Here is a 13055-nt window from a genome sequence, read left to right as displayed (position 1 = left end):
GGTGGGAGCCAGATTTCCAACAACCTGTCATCAGAGATCCCAAGGAGGCTGCTCTGTGAAAATATGAAACTATGAAAAAGTCTTGAACTCTCCTAATGCATAAAAAGCCAAGGTAGCAAGCACTGAGGTTTGGAATACTCTAGGACCCCCATATCTGTAATTTAAGCATTGCAACACTTGAATCTTAGGGTCTCAACTCTCTTTTAATTGTACTCATAGATCTTCTTCAGAAAAGAAGTGATTCCATAGGACATGTCTTTTCATGAGTATAACTACAGAGAAAACAAACCAAATTGCCAGAGCAGATTCCCATATGCCTTATGGTCCAGGGTTATTGCTGATGTTCTTATTCGTCTTGATTATTCCATTTCACTTATAGGCAAAATAGTAATTGTATCAAGCTTACACAACCAGCCCTCATGCATGAAGGACACATGCACTTCAGTGAGAAATGTTGGGAAGAAAGGAAAGCCATTTGAGTGTCTGTCACGGCCAGGGCTGACAGCAGATACATTAAGAGGGATGTGTCCCGGAGCATTTTACACTGGGCAGTGGACAAGAGTCAGACTGTAGCAGGCAGTATTTGTGGAAACGCCACCAATTTCTGTGAATAGTTATCTACAGTGACTATGAAAACATCGTATCATACCTGTAATATCGAAATGTTGGTAAAATGAGGGGTTCTTCATTTTCAGGAGGCAAGAGAAAGGGAAGAGTCAACCTGAGCAAGTGAATAGAAGCATGGCTGAAGCCTGTATAATCAGACCTGAAAGAGGAGAAGTAACTAACAATCAGTACTGTGGTGTGGCTCCCTGCTCTCCGTGACGTAAGGTTATGAACTCTCTGTTAACCTGCCAGCTAATATTCAGTTGCTTCATCTAAACTGCTCCTGTCAAACTAATTCCAATTGTAAATGCAACGATAGTTTGCTCTATCTTCTTTGCTTTTTACTTACTAACTAGCTTGCTGGAAATGAATTTGCCGTGGGTTGCTATATGCTCACAAGACTGAAGTTTCATGAAAAGTTACTTGAGAGTGTACCAGGACATGGGGACAACTTGAAATAATGGGTTCCCCCGAGATATGCCACATCCTTCAGAACCTGAAACGTGTGGTCCTGTTCTCCCGAGACACGGCGGGACCTGCTGCTCCGTCACCCGGGTTCGGCTGCTGGGTGCACAGGCCCACCGGGGGTGCGTGTGTGTAGGTGTAACACGCCAAGCTGTGATTCACCTCCACACACCGGGCACCAGGAGCCCCAGGTTCTTGCATTGACTGTTAATACAGAAAGTACGTTATAATTAGCACTAAATACCTTTTGAGATCGGATTCTATTTTAACTCGAGAACAGCTTGTAGCTCTGACAGCGTACTACAGCTCGCAGTAAATCGCTCCTGGAATAGGTGTAATTTGCTTTGGGCGAGACTTGCTTCGCTATGGGGAGCTGGAGCACTATGACCACGGACGGAGTGTTCAAGCGCCAGCCCAGCGTGGCCCAAGTGCCCCCCAGGGCCGGCTCCGGCCGGGGCGATGAAGCCACCGAGCCCGACACCTGCCCCCTGCCCAGGAGGGGAAGCGACTCGCAGCCCTGCCCCGCTCTGCCCCAGACCAGCCGACACCGCCCAGCTGGGCGCAGGCGGCTGGCGCGGGGGGCGGGGGCGCACCCCGCTTTCCGCGGGGCGCCGCCGCGGCTCCCCCAGGCGCTGTGGGCGCCCACGCGGCGTGACCGAGAGCCGGCCAGAGGAGCCCGGCGCTCGGCTGCTCCCCGACCCTCGCGGGTGTCGAGGCCGCCCCTTCAGCCGCGGCCGCCCCAGCGCCGGGCAGCGGGCGCCCGCTCCGGGCGGGGCGGGGAGGGGGCTGCGGCCGCGGGCCGGGGCCGGGCGGCGGGGCCGGGCGGCGGGGGCGGGTGGGCCCGGCCCCCCCCGCGGCCGCGCTGTCTCGTGGCGGGCGGCAGCCGTCGCGCCGCCGCTCAGTGTGGGCAGGCGGGCGGCGCGCACGGAGGGGCCGCCGCGCCCGCGGGCTCTGGGCAGTGCGCCGCTGGGCCGGGGCCGGGGCCGGGGTGTGCGCCCCGGGGCGGCCGCCGCAGCCGCGCTGCCCCCTGCATGGCCGCGCCGTGAGGGGCGGGAGCGCGTGGCGCCGTGGCGGGGAGCCCCCGGCGCTGCCTGCCCAGCATGCTGCGGAAGGTAAGGACCCCGCCGCTGCCCCGCCGGCCGCGGGCCCGCACACCGGAGCGGGGCCCGGGAGCGCGGGGCCGCCGCCGAACCCCGGGCGCCGTGACTGCGAGTCGAGGCGGCGTGTGGGGTGTCGCGGGGGCGGGGGGTGGCGGGCGGCCGGTGATCGGTGTGTCCGCCGGGGTCCCGCGAGGGGGCGCCGCGGCGCCGGGAGCGGCTCCCGCGGGGGGTGGTTGCTCCCGTCAGGGCGGGCGGGGGCCGGGGGGGACCGGGGGGCCGCGGGATCCCGCCGGGCGCTGTCCATGGTGGGGGGCGGAACAGCGGGCGGGCACGGGCGGGAGACACCGGCCAAACTTTGCTGTCCGCGGCCGGCGGCTCCCCGTGCGGGCCGTTTGCAGGCTGGAGTTGCCATGGATGCCCGCGGCTGGCAGCGCGCGTCCTGGGCGCGGGCAGCGCGGGGCGCGGAGGGGCCGAGTGCCGGGTGTCCCCGCAGGCCGCCGCCGCTGGCAGCGAACCCGGCGGGGGTCTCGGCCGGCCGGCGCGGGGTGAGCGCCCGGCGCCGGGAGCCGCCCGGGACTGGCGGTGGGAGCGAAGCCTCCCTGCCCGCCGCTCTATTGTTCCTTCGTGCGCGGCAGCAGCCGATCCCTGCGCGGTGAAATCTCGGGCAGGGAGAGGGCTCGGCGCGTGGAACGGCTCCTCGGTTGTGCCCTCGGCAGCGGCGCCGATGGGGCTGTGGGAAGGCGAATGCGAGACTCTCGTGGCTGGTGAAGGCGCTGCCAAAAGCTTTAGAAAAACAACCTGAAGGTCTGAGCCGAGGGGAGGGCGGCTGCACAGCAGCACCAGACCCCACTTCGGAGCCGCGACCAAAAGCTGTTCAAGTCAATAGGAATCCTTCACCTGACATAAGAGGGGGTGCATACAGACCGTCCAGCTCCTATCACAATTTGCAGTACTCCTTCCGAAAGGCAGGCTTTCCTTCCAGGTGGACCTGAGCTGCTTCCCATCGTTGCTGGAAGCTGTCTGTAACAGGAAAGTGCCAGTGTAGAAGGAGCGTTACCAAAAGAATGAATCATGTAACTGCTCAGGCTTCTTGTCCCGCTGTTGTTCCTGTCTTGCTCTCATTTTGTGTTATCTTCCCAAATTTTGTTGTTACAGCTTTAGGCCCACTAGCCTAAGTGTGCAGTAGCTCAGACAACTGGAGTAGCAAGACATCCCTCCAAATTTGTGAAAAAAAGCGTGAGGAATCTCTAGCCTTGCTGCGTGGTGAGTGAGGTGGTTGGAGCCTGAGGTCCACTTTGGCACTTCTGAGCTGCTGATCTGGGTCCAATGGCTTGTGCTTGGCTTGGCAGAGCCCGAGCGACGCAGAACAAACAAGGTGATTTAGGATTTCGCTTTGTTCTGGAGAGGAACCCTCCACTTAGCCAGGCTTCTAAAGCCCGACATTGCTAATCTCTTTTTACAAATATTCCCAGAGCAGTATTTTATACTGTTAGTGTTAATTATTATGTAGTTGTTACACAGTTTGGACAGGCTGGGTAAGAGAAAGCTGATTAATTCTATCCTTGCATTGTGAATAATGTGGAACAAATGCTTCATTTGAATTTTACCTTCTTCCACTATCCATCATACTTCTTTGCTTACAAGGAGGGGGAGTGCAGAGATGGTCAAGATTTGAAATTAAGGATTTATTAAAGGTCAGAATGACCTTGGGGATTGTGGATACAAGGTATTCGAGCCTTGTTTCTTTTTTATACCTAATTCTGTGGCTGCCCAAGGGCTGAATCGGGGCTTTAGGGCTGGTCTATGCTGGCAGCCTGTTCTGTGCTCCACATTCATGAGCCATCCATTGCAGACTGACCTCTGTGTGAATTATAGAGCACCTGTGCTAAATTCCTCTGCTGTACCACCAAAACTAGAGCAGTACCAAGAGAAGTTGAACTAAGCTAACTTTAGCTTAAAAAATGATAAAATTTGTAATCCCTAATTCTTAGGCAACACGTCAGGGCTAATGAAGGCTGCATGAAGAACTGTCTGAGAAAGGGAATCTCCTTTCAGGCAGAAGGAGAAAGAAATAAAAAGAAACACAATTGCAGCCCTCACTCTGGATCATGAGTGCCCCAATCCTACTTCAGGCATCCCACTGGAGAACCTTCCTCACTGAGTTCATGAATCAGGTCCTTAGCATGTCTTGGAAGAACAGTTGTCATGTGGGTGACCGACAGTTAAAATTATTTTCATGCCATGGCTCTTTAGGCAGGAGTATGAAACCTCAGTGTAGATTGCTTTGTCTCTTCTTCATTCTCTGCTGTTCCAGAGGATTTTCTACCATTTGTGACTTAGCATCCCCTGTTTGCTTTTATATGTCAGAAGGGGAGACAAAGTAGGGAGAAACCCCTGCTTTTCTATTTTTCTGTCTGTCGCTTGATTTTATGGCCAGGAAGAGGAAGCCTAACATTCAGGACCTCTCTGACTTTGCTGTCCCTCAATGCAGTTGATGTTTCATTGATTGCTTCAAAAATAAATTAAGCTGGAGGGGGCTGGGCCACTGAGATAGAAAGCTGAAATGCCTGCCCAGGGTTTAGTATGGGTCAACAGCTCAGTGTTTAAATCCACAATTTCCACTTGGATCAAGTTTTCCAGTGCCATCTGCACTCATAAAGGAGCAATAAGTACAAGAGTTGTCTTGGATATCTCAGAAGCATAGTAAAAACCTGGGTTTCATTGCCAGAGACAGATAAAATAATGTCCTTGCCCTTTCTTTTGGGAGTGTACTGAATTTCGACTCTAACACGGCAAAAATTGACCTGTGAGGATAGGTGGAATCAGTGAAATCTTAGTGTCTTGGTGGAGCTGCTGCTGAGTTGTGTGTGTGAGGTGGGCTTTCCCTAAGCTGACCCCTTGGCTCCTCAGGTGAGCTGATCTCTCCGAGGAGCCTGCCTGCTCCCTGTGCTTCAGTCACTGAAACAGGGTGAAGTCCTTCAGTCAGTAGTGACCTGAAGCCGGCAGTAGTACGCAGGTGCTGGCAGTCCTGTGGCTTCAAGAGTGACACAATGATGCTCTGTGCAACAGAGCACTTTTCCTCACCAGTGCAGAGGCACATCTTAGGCAGATGACCCTCCATGTGTTCCTCAGGTCCCCGCTGTAGTCCGTGGAGGGAAGCAGAGCAGCTCGGGCTAAGCGGGGTCTGGGCTGTGTGCATCAGGGCTGTGCGGTATGGAAGAGAGACCACCATGGGGAAGGACAGGCAGTAGCAAGATAACTGCTAGCCTGCTGCTTTCAGGGCTCTCTGCTGAACCTGGAACCCAGCTCAGCAGCTCTTACCGAGTGTTCCTGCCAGGGACCAGTTTAGACTTCTCTGCTTGCCCCCCAGCCCTGCTCCTCCTGGCCTCTCCAGCTACATATGTCCAACCTGTTCTTCGTGAAAGGAGTGTTTTCTAAAATCTTCTGAGTACTAGTGAGGTCGAGGTTTCCTAATTATCCTAACGCTGTTTTCGAGATGCTTTACAGGGTTTTTATCCTTCCAGAGAGCATGCCCCCCTTTCTTGTCTCCACACACTCTCTTTTCAGACTTGAGAAACATGACAGTTGTATGTACAGCGTTTCCTGGCCACCACTGCTTTTTCCTTCCTCTTCAAACTGTTCAAAATAGTTAAAGATGACAGGCATTTCCAAGTACTTTCTTGCTTGTATGAATACACGTTTTTAAGAACGCCATTGCATAGTATCTAGGTGCTGCAGCTGGATGTATAGCCAACGTCAGCTGAGGTTGGTTCACTTGATTTCATGCCAGGTGAAAGATCCACTTCTTTTTCTTCCCTATGCCCCTCGTTTTTTACTCAGTTTCTTATTAGTAAGAAAATACTAATGCATATATAAGCAGGAAGAAATCCCTGAGGGTTTTTTTCTGTTTTTACATACCTGCCCCTCCCCAGTCATTCAACTAAAATAGATTGGCATTCTAGTTAATAGAGACAAGCTGTCTATTAGACATTTCAGGAAGGCAGTTACAGAGTTAGGAGCAGAGAGACTACATTTTCTGGCAAAGGATGAAAAGCCGGTTCTCCAAACCTCAGCATTCTTGTCTCTTTAGACTTGTTTCTCTCAGCTTCTCTTCCTAGATGACCTATCTGTCTTAACTGACTGTATTAGGAGCTAATTTATTCAGCCTTGACAGTCTTTCACCAGATCACTGAAGTACATTTAGATAGAAATTCTCATTTGTATCTGCTTTTATTATCTTTTTGAATGTCAGCTCTGTGTATCTTGTTCATTTTTGTTAGGGAAAACAAATTGGTATGTCAAATACTGCTGGAGTTATTTCTTCAGGCAAGATGTACCCACACTTGGAAATTAATGGAAACAAAACACATCAACAAGAAATTAGTATTTAGGGACAACAAGAAGAAGAAATTAGTATGGGCAGAACATACTGAAAATCCAGACTGGGCTAAATAAAGTGTGTAATGAAGATGAAATTGTGTGCTACTTCTGTTTTTATTATATATCATTTAATGTTCTTAGGTGTTTTTTGGCTCTGATGCTCAGTAATCAGTAGTTACTTTTGTAGGTACAAATGAGGAGGGAAAGGAAAAAGCCTTGCTTGGTAATGCTCTGTTTAATTCATGAGGTAGTTAGGAGGGACATATATACCTTCACAGGTACAGAGCAGTGCTACATCTTGCTATAAATTTTATTCACCAGATGTTTGAGCAGAATGAAAGCTTTATTTTTAACCAAGTTGTCACTGTCTGGTCTTTACAAGTTGTTGGGCAAAACTGCACATACTGGGACAGTTTGGGCTAATGGGAGTGGGTGGCACATTAGTTCTGCTGGGGAAAAAAAATGCCCTTTTGGTATGTTTAGTTGCTCAGAGGTTGTGTTCAAATAGTATATAGCACTGTCAGTCAAAGACTACATTTCAGGGTTGAGGTAATAATGAGATTTTCCTTATTCAGCTATTTTAGAGGCTCTACTATTTTGGCTACCCTCGGGGAATATAAAATGTGTTACCAGTTAAATCCATGACAACAGATAACTTAAGCATTAGATTTAGCTGAGCTAATGTGCAGGCAATTTAACTGGGTAAGACAAAGGCCACCCTGGCATGAGGGAGCACCAAATAAATCCTTGCCCCAAAGACAGCAGAGTGGGGGTTTGAATAGGGGTCTTCAGCCGTCAGCAGAAACATGACAGACAGGCAGTCGGAGATTGCTGCTACAGCTTGAGCGGGCTGTGACTGAGGTGGGTTTAAGTGGGTTTTAGTGGATTTTTAGTGAATTTAGGTGCCTGGAGGTGTTTCAGTGCCTGAAAGATTACATGATGTGCAAGTGAGGATTTCGGTGGGACGTAGCGTTGGTTTTGAAGGACTAAAGAGGATTTCCTGCCTTTACCTCAAGCATTCCTATTTGCTGAAGAGTTCATCTTTTCCATCACTGCTTCTGCTGTTTTTTTTCTGTGACTCAGATGATTAGCAGTAGGACCCATCTCTGCCAATAGTGTCTATGATCAAATACAGACAGAAACGGGGCCGAAATTTCTCAATGCTGAAAAGACTTGAAACAGTAGCAAGGCAATAAAGCGTACCAAGGAAATGAAACTTCAGGCTCGGTGGTGGTGTGTGCTGTGGCAGGCAATAGATGATGGAAGAGCAATTCATTCTGCTCTGCAACGCAAACTAGGTTGCTTAAAAGGTAGCCTGGTATTTCTGCAGTTTCAGACATCTTAAGTTAGAAGTGTCACTGTGGTATAAATAAATGTTGACGGACTGTCTCAAATATATCTACCATCTATTTAAAATCTCTGTCCTAAAATTTTTTTTTGTAAGATTCTAGAGTAAAATTCTTTGAAGCTGGGCAATAAGGAGCCAAAATCTAATGGAAAGTCAGTGAGCTTTGTGTATCGAGTCCCTGTGTTCACTTTTGAAAATCGGATTTAAATGGCTGATGTGCTTTCAACAGTCTCTCTTACTGGTCCTATTTTTATCTGCCACTTCTGTTGGTAAGCAGAGAGGAGAGCGAGGTGTAAATGGCATGGGGAGGAAGAATTAGAGAGTGACCAATTGTTCACTGTCTCTGTCAGCAGAAGAATTGGGGCCATCAAAGGAAACCATCAGGCCCCAGGTTCAGAGCAGAAGGATGTGCTCTCCTGTGCAACTCCTTGCCATTGGGCAATGTGGGGGGCATGAGTTTCCATGGATCCAAAAAACAAGCAGGCAAAGTCAGGAAGAATACTTCAGAAGTCCCTGAGTACAAAATTAACACCGCTGGCTCACAGAATCATCTAGGTTGGAAAAGACCTTGAAGATCATCCAGTCCAACAATTAACCTGACATTGACAGCTCCCAACTACACCATATCCCTCAGTGCTATGTCAACTTGACTCTTAAACACCTCCAGGGATGGGGATTCCACCACTGCCCTGGACAGCCCATTCCAACACCTAAAAACCCGTTCTGTAAAGAAATGCTTCCTAATATCCAGTCTAAACCTTCCCTGGCACAATTTGAGGCCATTCCCTCTTGTCCTATTGCTTGTTACTTTGTTAAAGAGACTCATCCCCATCTCTCGGCAGCCTCCTTTCAGGTAGTTGTAGAGGGCGATGAAGTCTCCCCTCAGCCTCCTCTTCTCCAGACTAAACAACCCCAGTTCCCTCAGCCGCTCCTCGTACGACATGTGCTCCAGACCCTTCACCAGCTTCGTTGCCCTTCTTTGGACATGCTCGAGTAATTCAATGTCCTTTTTGTAGTGAGGGGCCCAAAACTGAACACAGTCATCGAGGTGCAGCCTCACCAGTGCCAAGTACAGGGGTAAGATCACTTCCCTGTCCCTGCTGGCCACGCTATTTCTGATACAAGCCAGGATACCATTGGCCTTCTTGGCAACCTGGGCACACTGCTGGCTCATGTTCAGCCGGCTGCCAATCAACACCCCCAGGTCCCTCTCTGACTGGCAGCTCTCCAGCCACTCCTCCCCAAGCCTGTAGCGCTGCTGGGGGTTGTTGTGGCCGAAGTGCAGCACCCGGCATTTGGCCTTATTGAAGCTCATACAGTTGGCCTTAGCCCATCGCTCCAGCCTGTCCAGATCTCTCTGCAGAGCCTCCCTACCCTCGAGCAGATCAACACTCCCACCCAGCTTGGTGTCATCTGCAAACTTACTGAGGGTGCACTCGATCCCCTTGTCTAGATCATCAATAAATATGTTAAACAGGAGTGGCCCCTGGGGGACACCACTTGTGACCGGCTGCCAACTGGATTTAACTCCATTCACCACAACTCTCTGGGCCCGGCCATCCAGCCAGTTTTTTACCCAGCAAAGCGTGTGCCCATCCAAGCCACGAGCAGCCAGTTTCGCCAGGAGAATGCTGTGGGAAACGGTGTCAAAGGCCTTACTGAAGTCAAGGTAAACAACATCCACAGCCTTTCCCTCATCCAATAAGCGGGTCGCCCTGTCGTAGAAGGAGATCATGTTTGTCAAGCAGGACCTGCCTTTCATAAACCCATGCTGACTGGGCCTGATCATCTGGTTGTCCCACATGTGTTGTATGCAGGCTCAGAAGGCCTTGACCTGCATTGCTAGTGGCTGGAAAGTATTCTGGGGGGCAGCATTGCACAATTGTGCTGGTTGTGAGAGTCATCCCAAGGCATCCACTGTTGGCTGCTGTTTCAGCCAAGATACAGGCATGGATTTAATGCAAGTGTCTATGCTCCTTACAGTCCAGCACCACACAGCCGAGCTTTGTTTTCTCCTGAGGTTGGTTGTGAGATATTGAACCTATTAGATTCATAGTGTTGATTAAGCAGGTCAGCTGAGAAATGTTTTATGAGTCTATATCGTCTCAGAGAATGTGTGCATAACTTAAGATTGAAGCAGCGGGAAAGCAAATGGAGGAAGATTAAGACCTCTTAAACATGTTGGCTTCATTGAACCAAAAACAGAAGGATTTTTTTAAAGTAATTTCCTGTGTTCATGACTCCTGTTCAGGGCAATGGTAGGTCAAGGTGGCTGGTTGTGTGTTTCTCAACAGCTTGCCTGTGTCAGGATGAACATTTCCCTGTCCTCATGTTCTGAGGTGGGGACAAAGCAGGCTCCAGCACAAAAGACACAAAAAAAGGACAGTTAATATCTTTTCCTCTATATGTTCCCCACTGCTGGAACATTGTCCTGGTGAGAAGACAATAAAATCTTAACTTTAAAAAATATATATGAAAAAATTCTCCAGACAAGTTAAAAAAAAGGGACAGATGAGCTGACTGACAAAGGAAGGAAATTTTGCCTCCTTTAACAAAGATGATTTCTAGGTCTGCCCAGTGATAAAACTGCAATTTCCAAAGGGTTTTTAATTTCCATTGTTTGGGGTATGGCTGTGCTGGATGGAGTTAATAGGTTCACCTTGGTATGAATTCCTGGTCAGTAAGCCATGTGTGACTATTTTTTCCTGTTAGCCCTTCTTGCAGTAGTTAGCAGTTAGTGCAAAAATGGATTTCTTCAGTCTGCTGCTTTACCATGTAGCAGAGGTACATTTAGAACTTGGCATCGATGGTTTGTGTTTTGGTCTCCATGGCCGCCTATTTACTCTGAGAGAAGCAGCGAGACCTGCTCAGGTGAGGATGCGGCTGGTGTGTCCACCCAGTGCACCAGACAGTAACACCCTTCTTCCAAATAATTCAGCTGAAATTGAGCAAATCTGGGTATTTCTTGGACGGACCAGATCATTTGATGTTAGATTCTGTGTAGTTTGATGATGACTGAGGTCTCCTTAAGTTATAATATCCAACTAACTGAGGTAGCATCTCGACTGCTTTGTGGTGGGACTTCTAGGCCAAGTATCCCAAACATTTCAGAGCAGCAGATTATTGTGAACTGTTAACCCTGGTAAAACTATATTGATCGTTTTTCAGTTGGAAGCTGTTACACATTTCTGGTCTGTGCACCATTTTCTGAAGCCTTGGTGATGGTTTGCAAACAGCACCAAGCATTCAACGTACCTCCTCCTTGCTGCCTGAGGAGTGATTTCCATCTTCAGAGGATAAGTGGCACCAACCTGTAGTCCCTGTTATGATGATGCCTCCCCTGAAACAGGGCTTGTGGCTCTCAGTGGCTTGGGCTTTAGGCTTGGTTAAACAGGTACGCTGTTTTCACTGGGCTATTGACGTGTTGTGGGATTTTGCAGGCAAATTTGTTTGTTCTTCTTCTGCTGTGGTCTGTCTTGGGCATGTTGTTGGTGAAGGAACCTTTTTTCTCATTGAAGAGGAAGTAAGACTTTCAAAAATAATGGATAGTCTCCAGTTGTAAAGTGAAAAATGGCTAGGGCTCACCTTTTCTGCCCTACTACAACATCTGTGCATGCCCTAAGAGATCTCATGTGGCTTCAGGACCTATAAAATGAGGACACTGTCTCTTTGGTCACTGGTTTCCTGCTTCTGAACAATTGGTCTTAAGCTATTGTATTTAATGTAGTGAAGTCTGACCTTGAATACTAGAAATCATTATAAAAGGAAATGCTTCACTGGCCCATATTATTTTTGTCAAAGTTGTTTTTAATAGAAAATAAGGTTTTGGGTTTTTTTTAAAAAAAACACCACAGAAAAAATATTTTTGCTGAAAAGATTTTTCCCTGAAAAACTAACCTCTAGAAAAAAAAAGCTCTTTATTCTCAATGGGAAGTCAAAATCTTTTCCGGAAGGGGAAAAGATATATATTTTTTCCAACAACAATATAGTATTAATGCTTGCTAGTTTGATGCAGATATTCTACTTTTTTTTGAAACGAGTTAGTATTTACATCTGGTTTTTCTTTTTTTTTTTTTTATTATTGTTCATCTTGGACATTTGCTAGCATGTAATTATGCGTACCAGTAATTGAATCTGCAAATCTCCCAGTAGTTCTCCATCCTTTTCAGATGCTTGAAAAACTGTTCTATCACATGTTCTCTTTGTCTTTTTCAGCTTATTTCTGGGCAGATGAATAAACACACTTTTTAATGCATTTCAATTATCTTGCTTTTTGTCAAGATATATTTTCAGGTAACACAATTAATTAAAACTCCATTAACCATTTAAAAAGGACATATCCTCTAGTGGCAGTCCTTTTGTACTGGCCTACTTGAGTTAATGAGTGCAAATGGATGTATGATATATATTGACTTGCTCAGAAATAAAGGGGGATTTTTGTCCTTTTTCTTGCTTTTTTATGTATGAAGGAAACCTGAAGAGATACTCTTTTCATTACTTTTTACCATTTAGATTCAGTTTATTCAGGCCTTCCTAAGAATTAGATTGCAGGGCTATGTTTTAAAAATTTTATTTTATTTTGGTTTATGTTGTTGAAAGCAGGGCTGGTTGCACAGACTTGGGATGCCTTCTCAACAAATGGATTCTCTCTGACCTTTAGTAAGAAATAATTAGGACAATTTATCTAAACTTTTTGCTATTTGCATACCCTCTTAGCAAAGGTATAACCGTTCCCAGCCCTGCAGCCGAGAAGCTGTGTCCAGCCTCAGAGGCTTTTTTCCTTCTGCTGCCAGACCGACCTGTTCCCATACCCTGCTGTTCACTTACCACCGGAGCAGCCAGTTGCTGAGGAAGCTTGTTCGGGCCGTGGGAAAGCTCAGGTAGACTGAGTTGTTTTTCTGAACTGCTTTGCAACACAAAGAAAACTTTTCAGAGAGGGCAGCTTTCACCGCTGCTCGCTGCTTCCAGGTCAGCTACTGGTCCAGGCAAACTGGGCTTTTGTGGCTTGCAGAGCACCTGCACGGGAAGGCAGCTGAGCACAGAGACTACCTTGATGAGGGAAGGGAGCAGGAAAAAGGTCCTTCTGCAGAGTGGTAAGTGTTATATTACGTGAATAAAGTTTGATTTTTTTAATTACTGTGGAGAATTTTAACCAG

The 13055-nt window shown here is 48.1% G+C and overlaps 1 protein-coding gene across 1 annotated transcript in view; it reads left to right on the top strand.

The window, feature by feature from the left end:
- The first annotated feature begins 2133 nt into the window (after positions 1–2133).
- TMCC3 (transmembrane and coiled-coil domain family 3) overlaps positions 2134–13055 on the top strand; it is a 144043-nt gene continuing 133121 nt past the window's right edge. The window contains exon 1 of the mRNA XM_074870762.1: positions 2134–2183. Within this exon, the coding sequence (XP_074726863.1) occupies positions 2172–2183 (12 nt within the window). The 5' untranslated portion in view covers positions 2134–2171. The remainder of the gene's footprint in view (positions 2184–13055) is intronic.

The sequence above is a fragment of the Strix uralensis genome, chromosome 5 (assembly GCF_047716275.1).
Source record: "Strix uralensis isolate ZFMK-TIS-50842 chromosome 5, bStrUra1, whole genome shotgun sequence".
Classification (NCBI taxonomy): domain Eukaryota; kingdom Metazoa; phylum Chordata; class Aves; order Strigiformes; family Strigidae; genus Strix; species Strix uralensis.
Note: the sequence above shows the minus strand (reverse complement) of the source record. Positions and strands in the feature narration are given on the sequence as shown.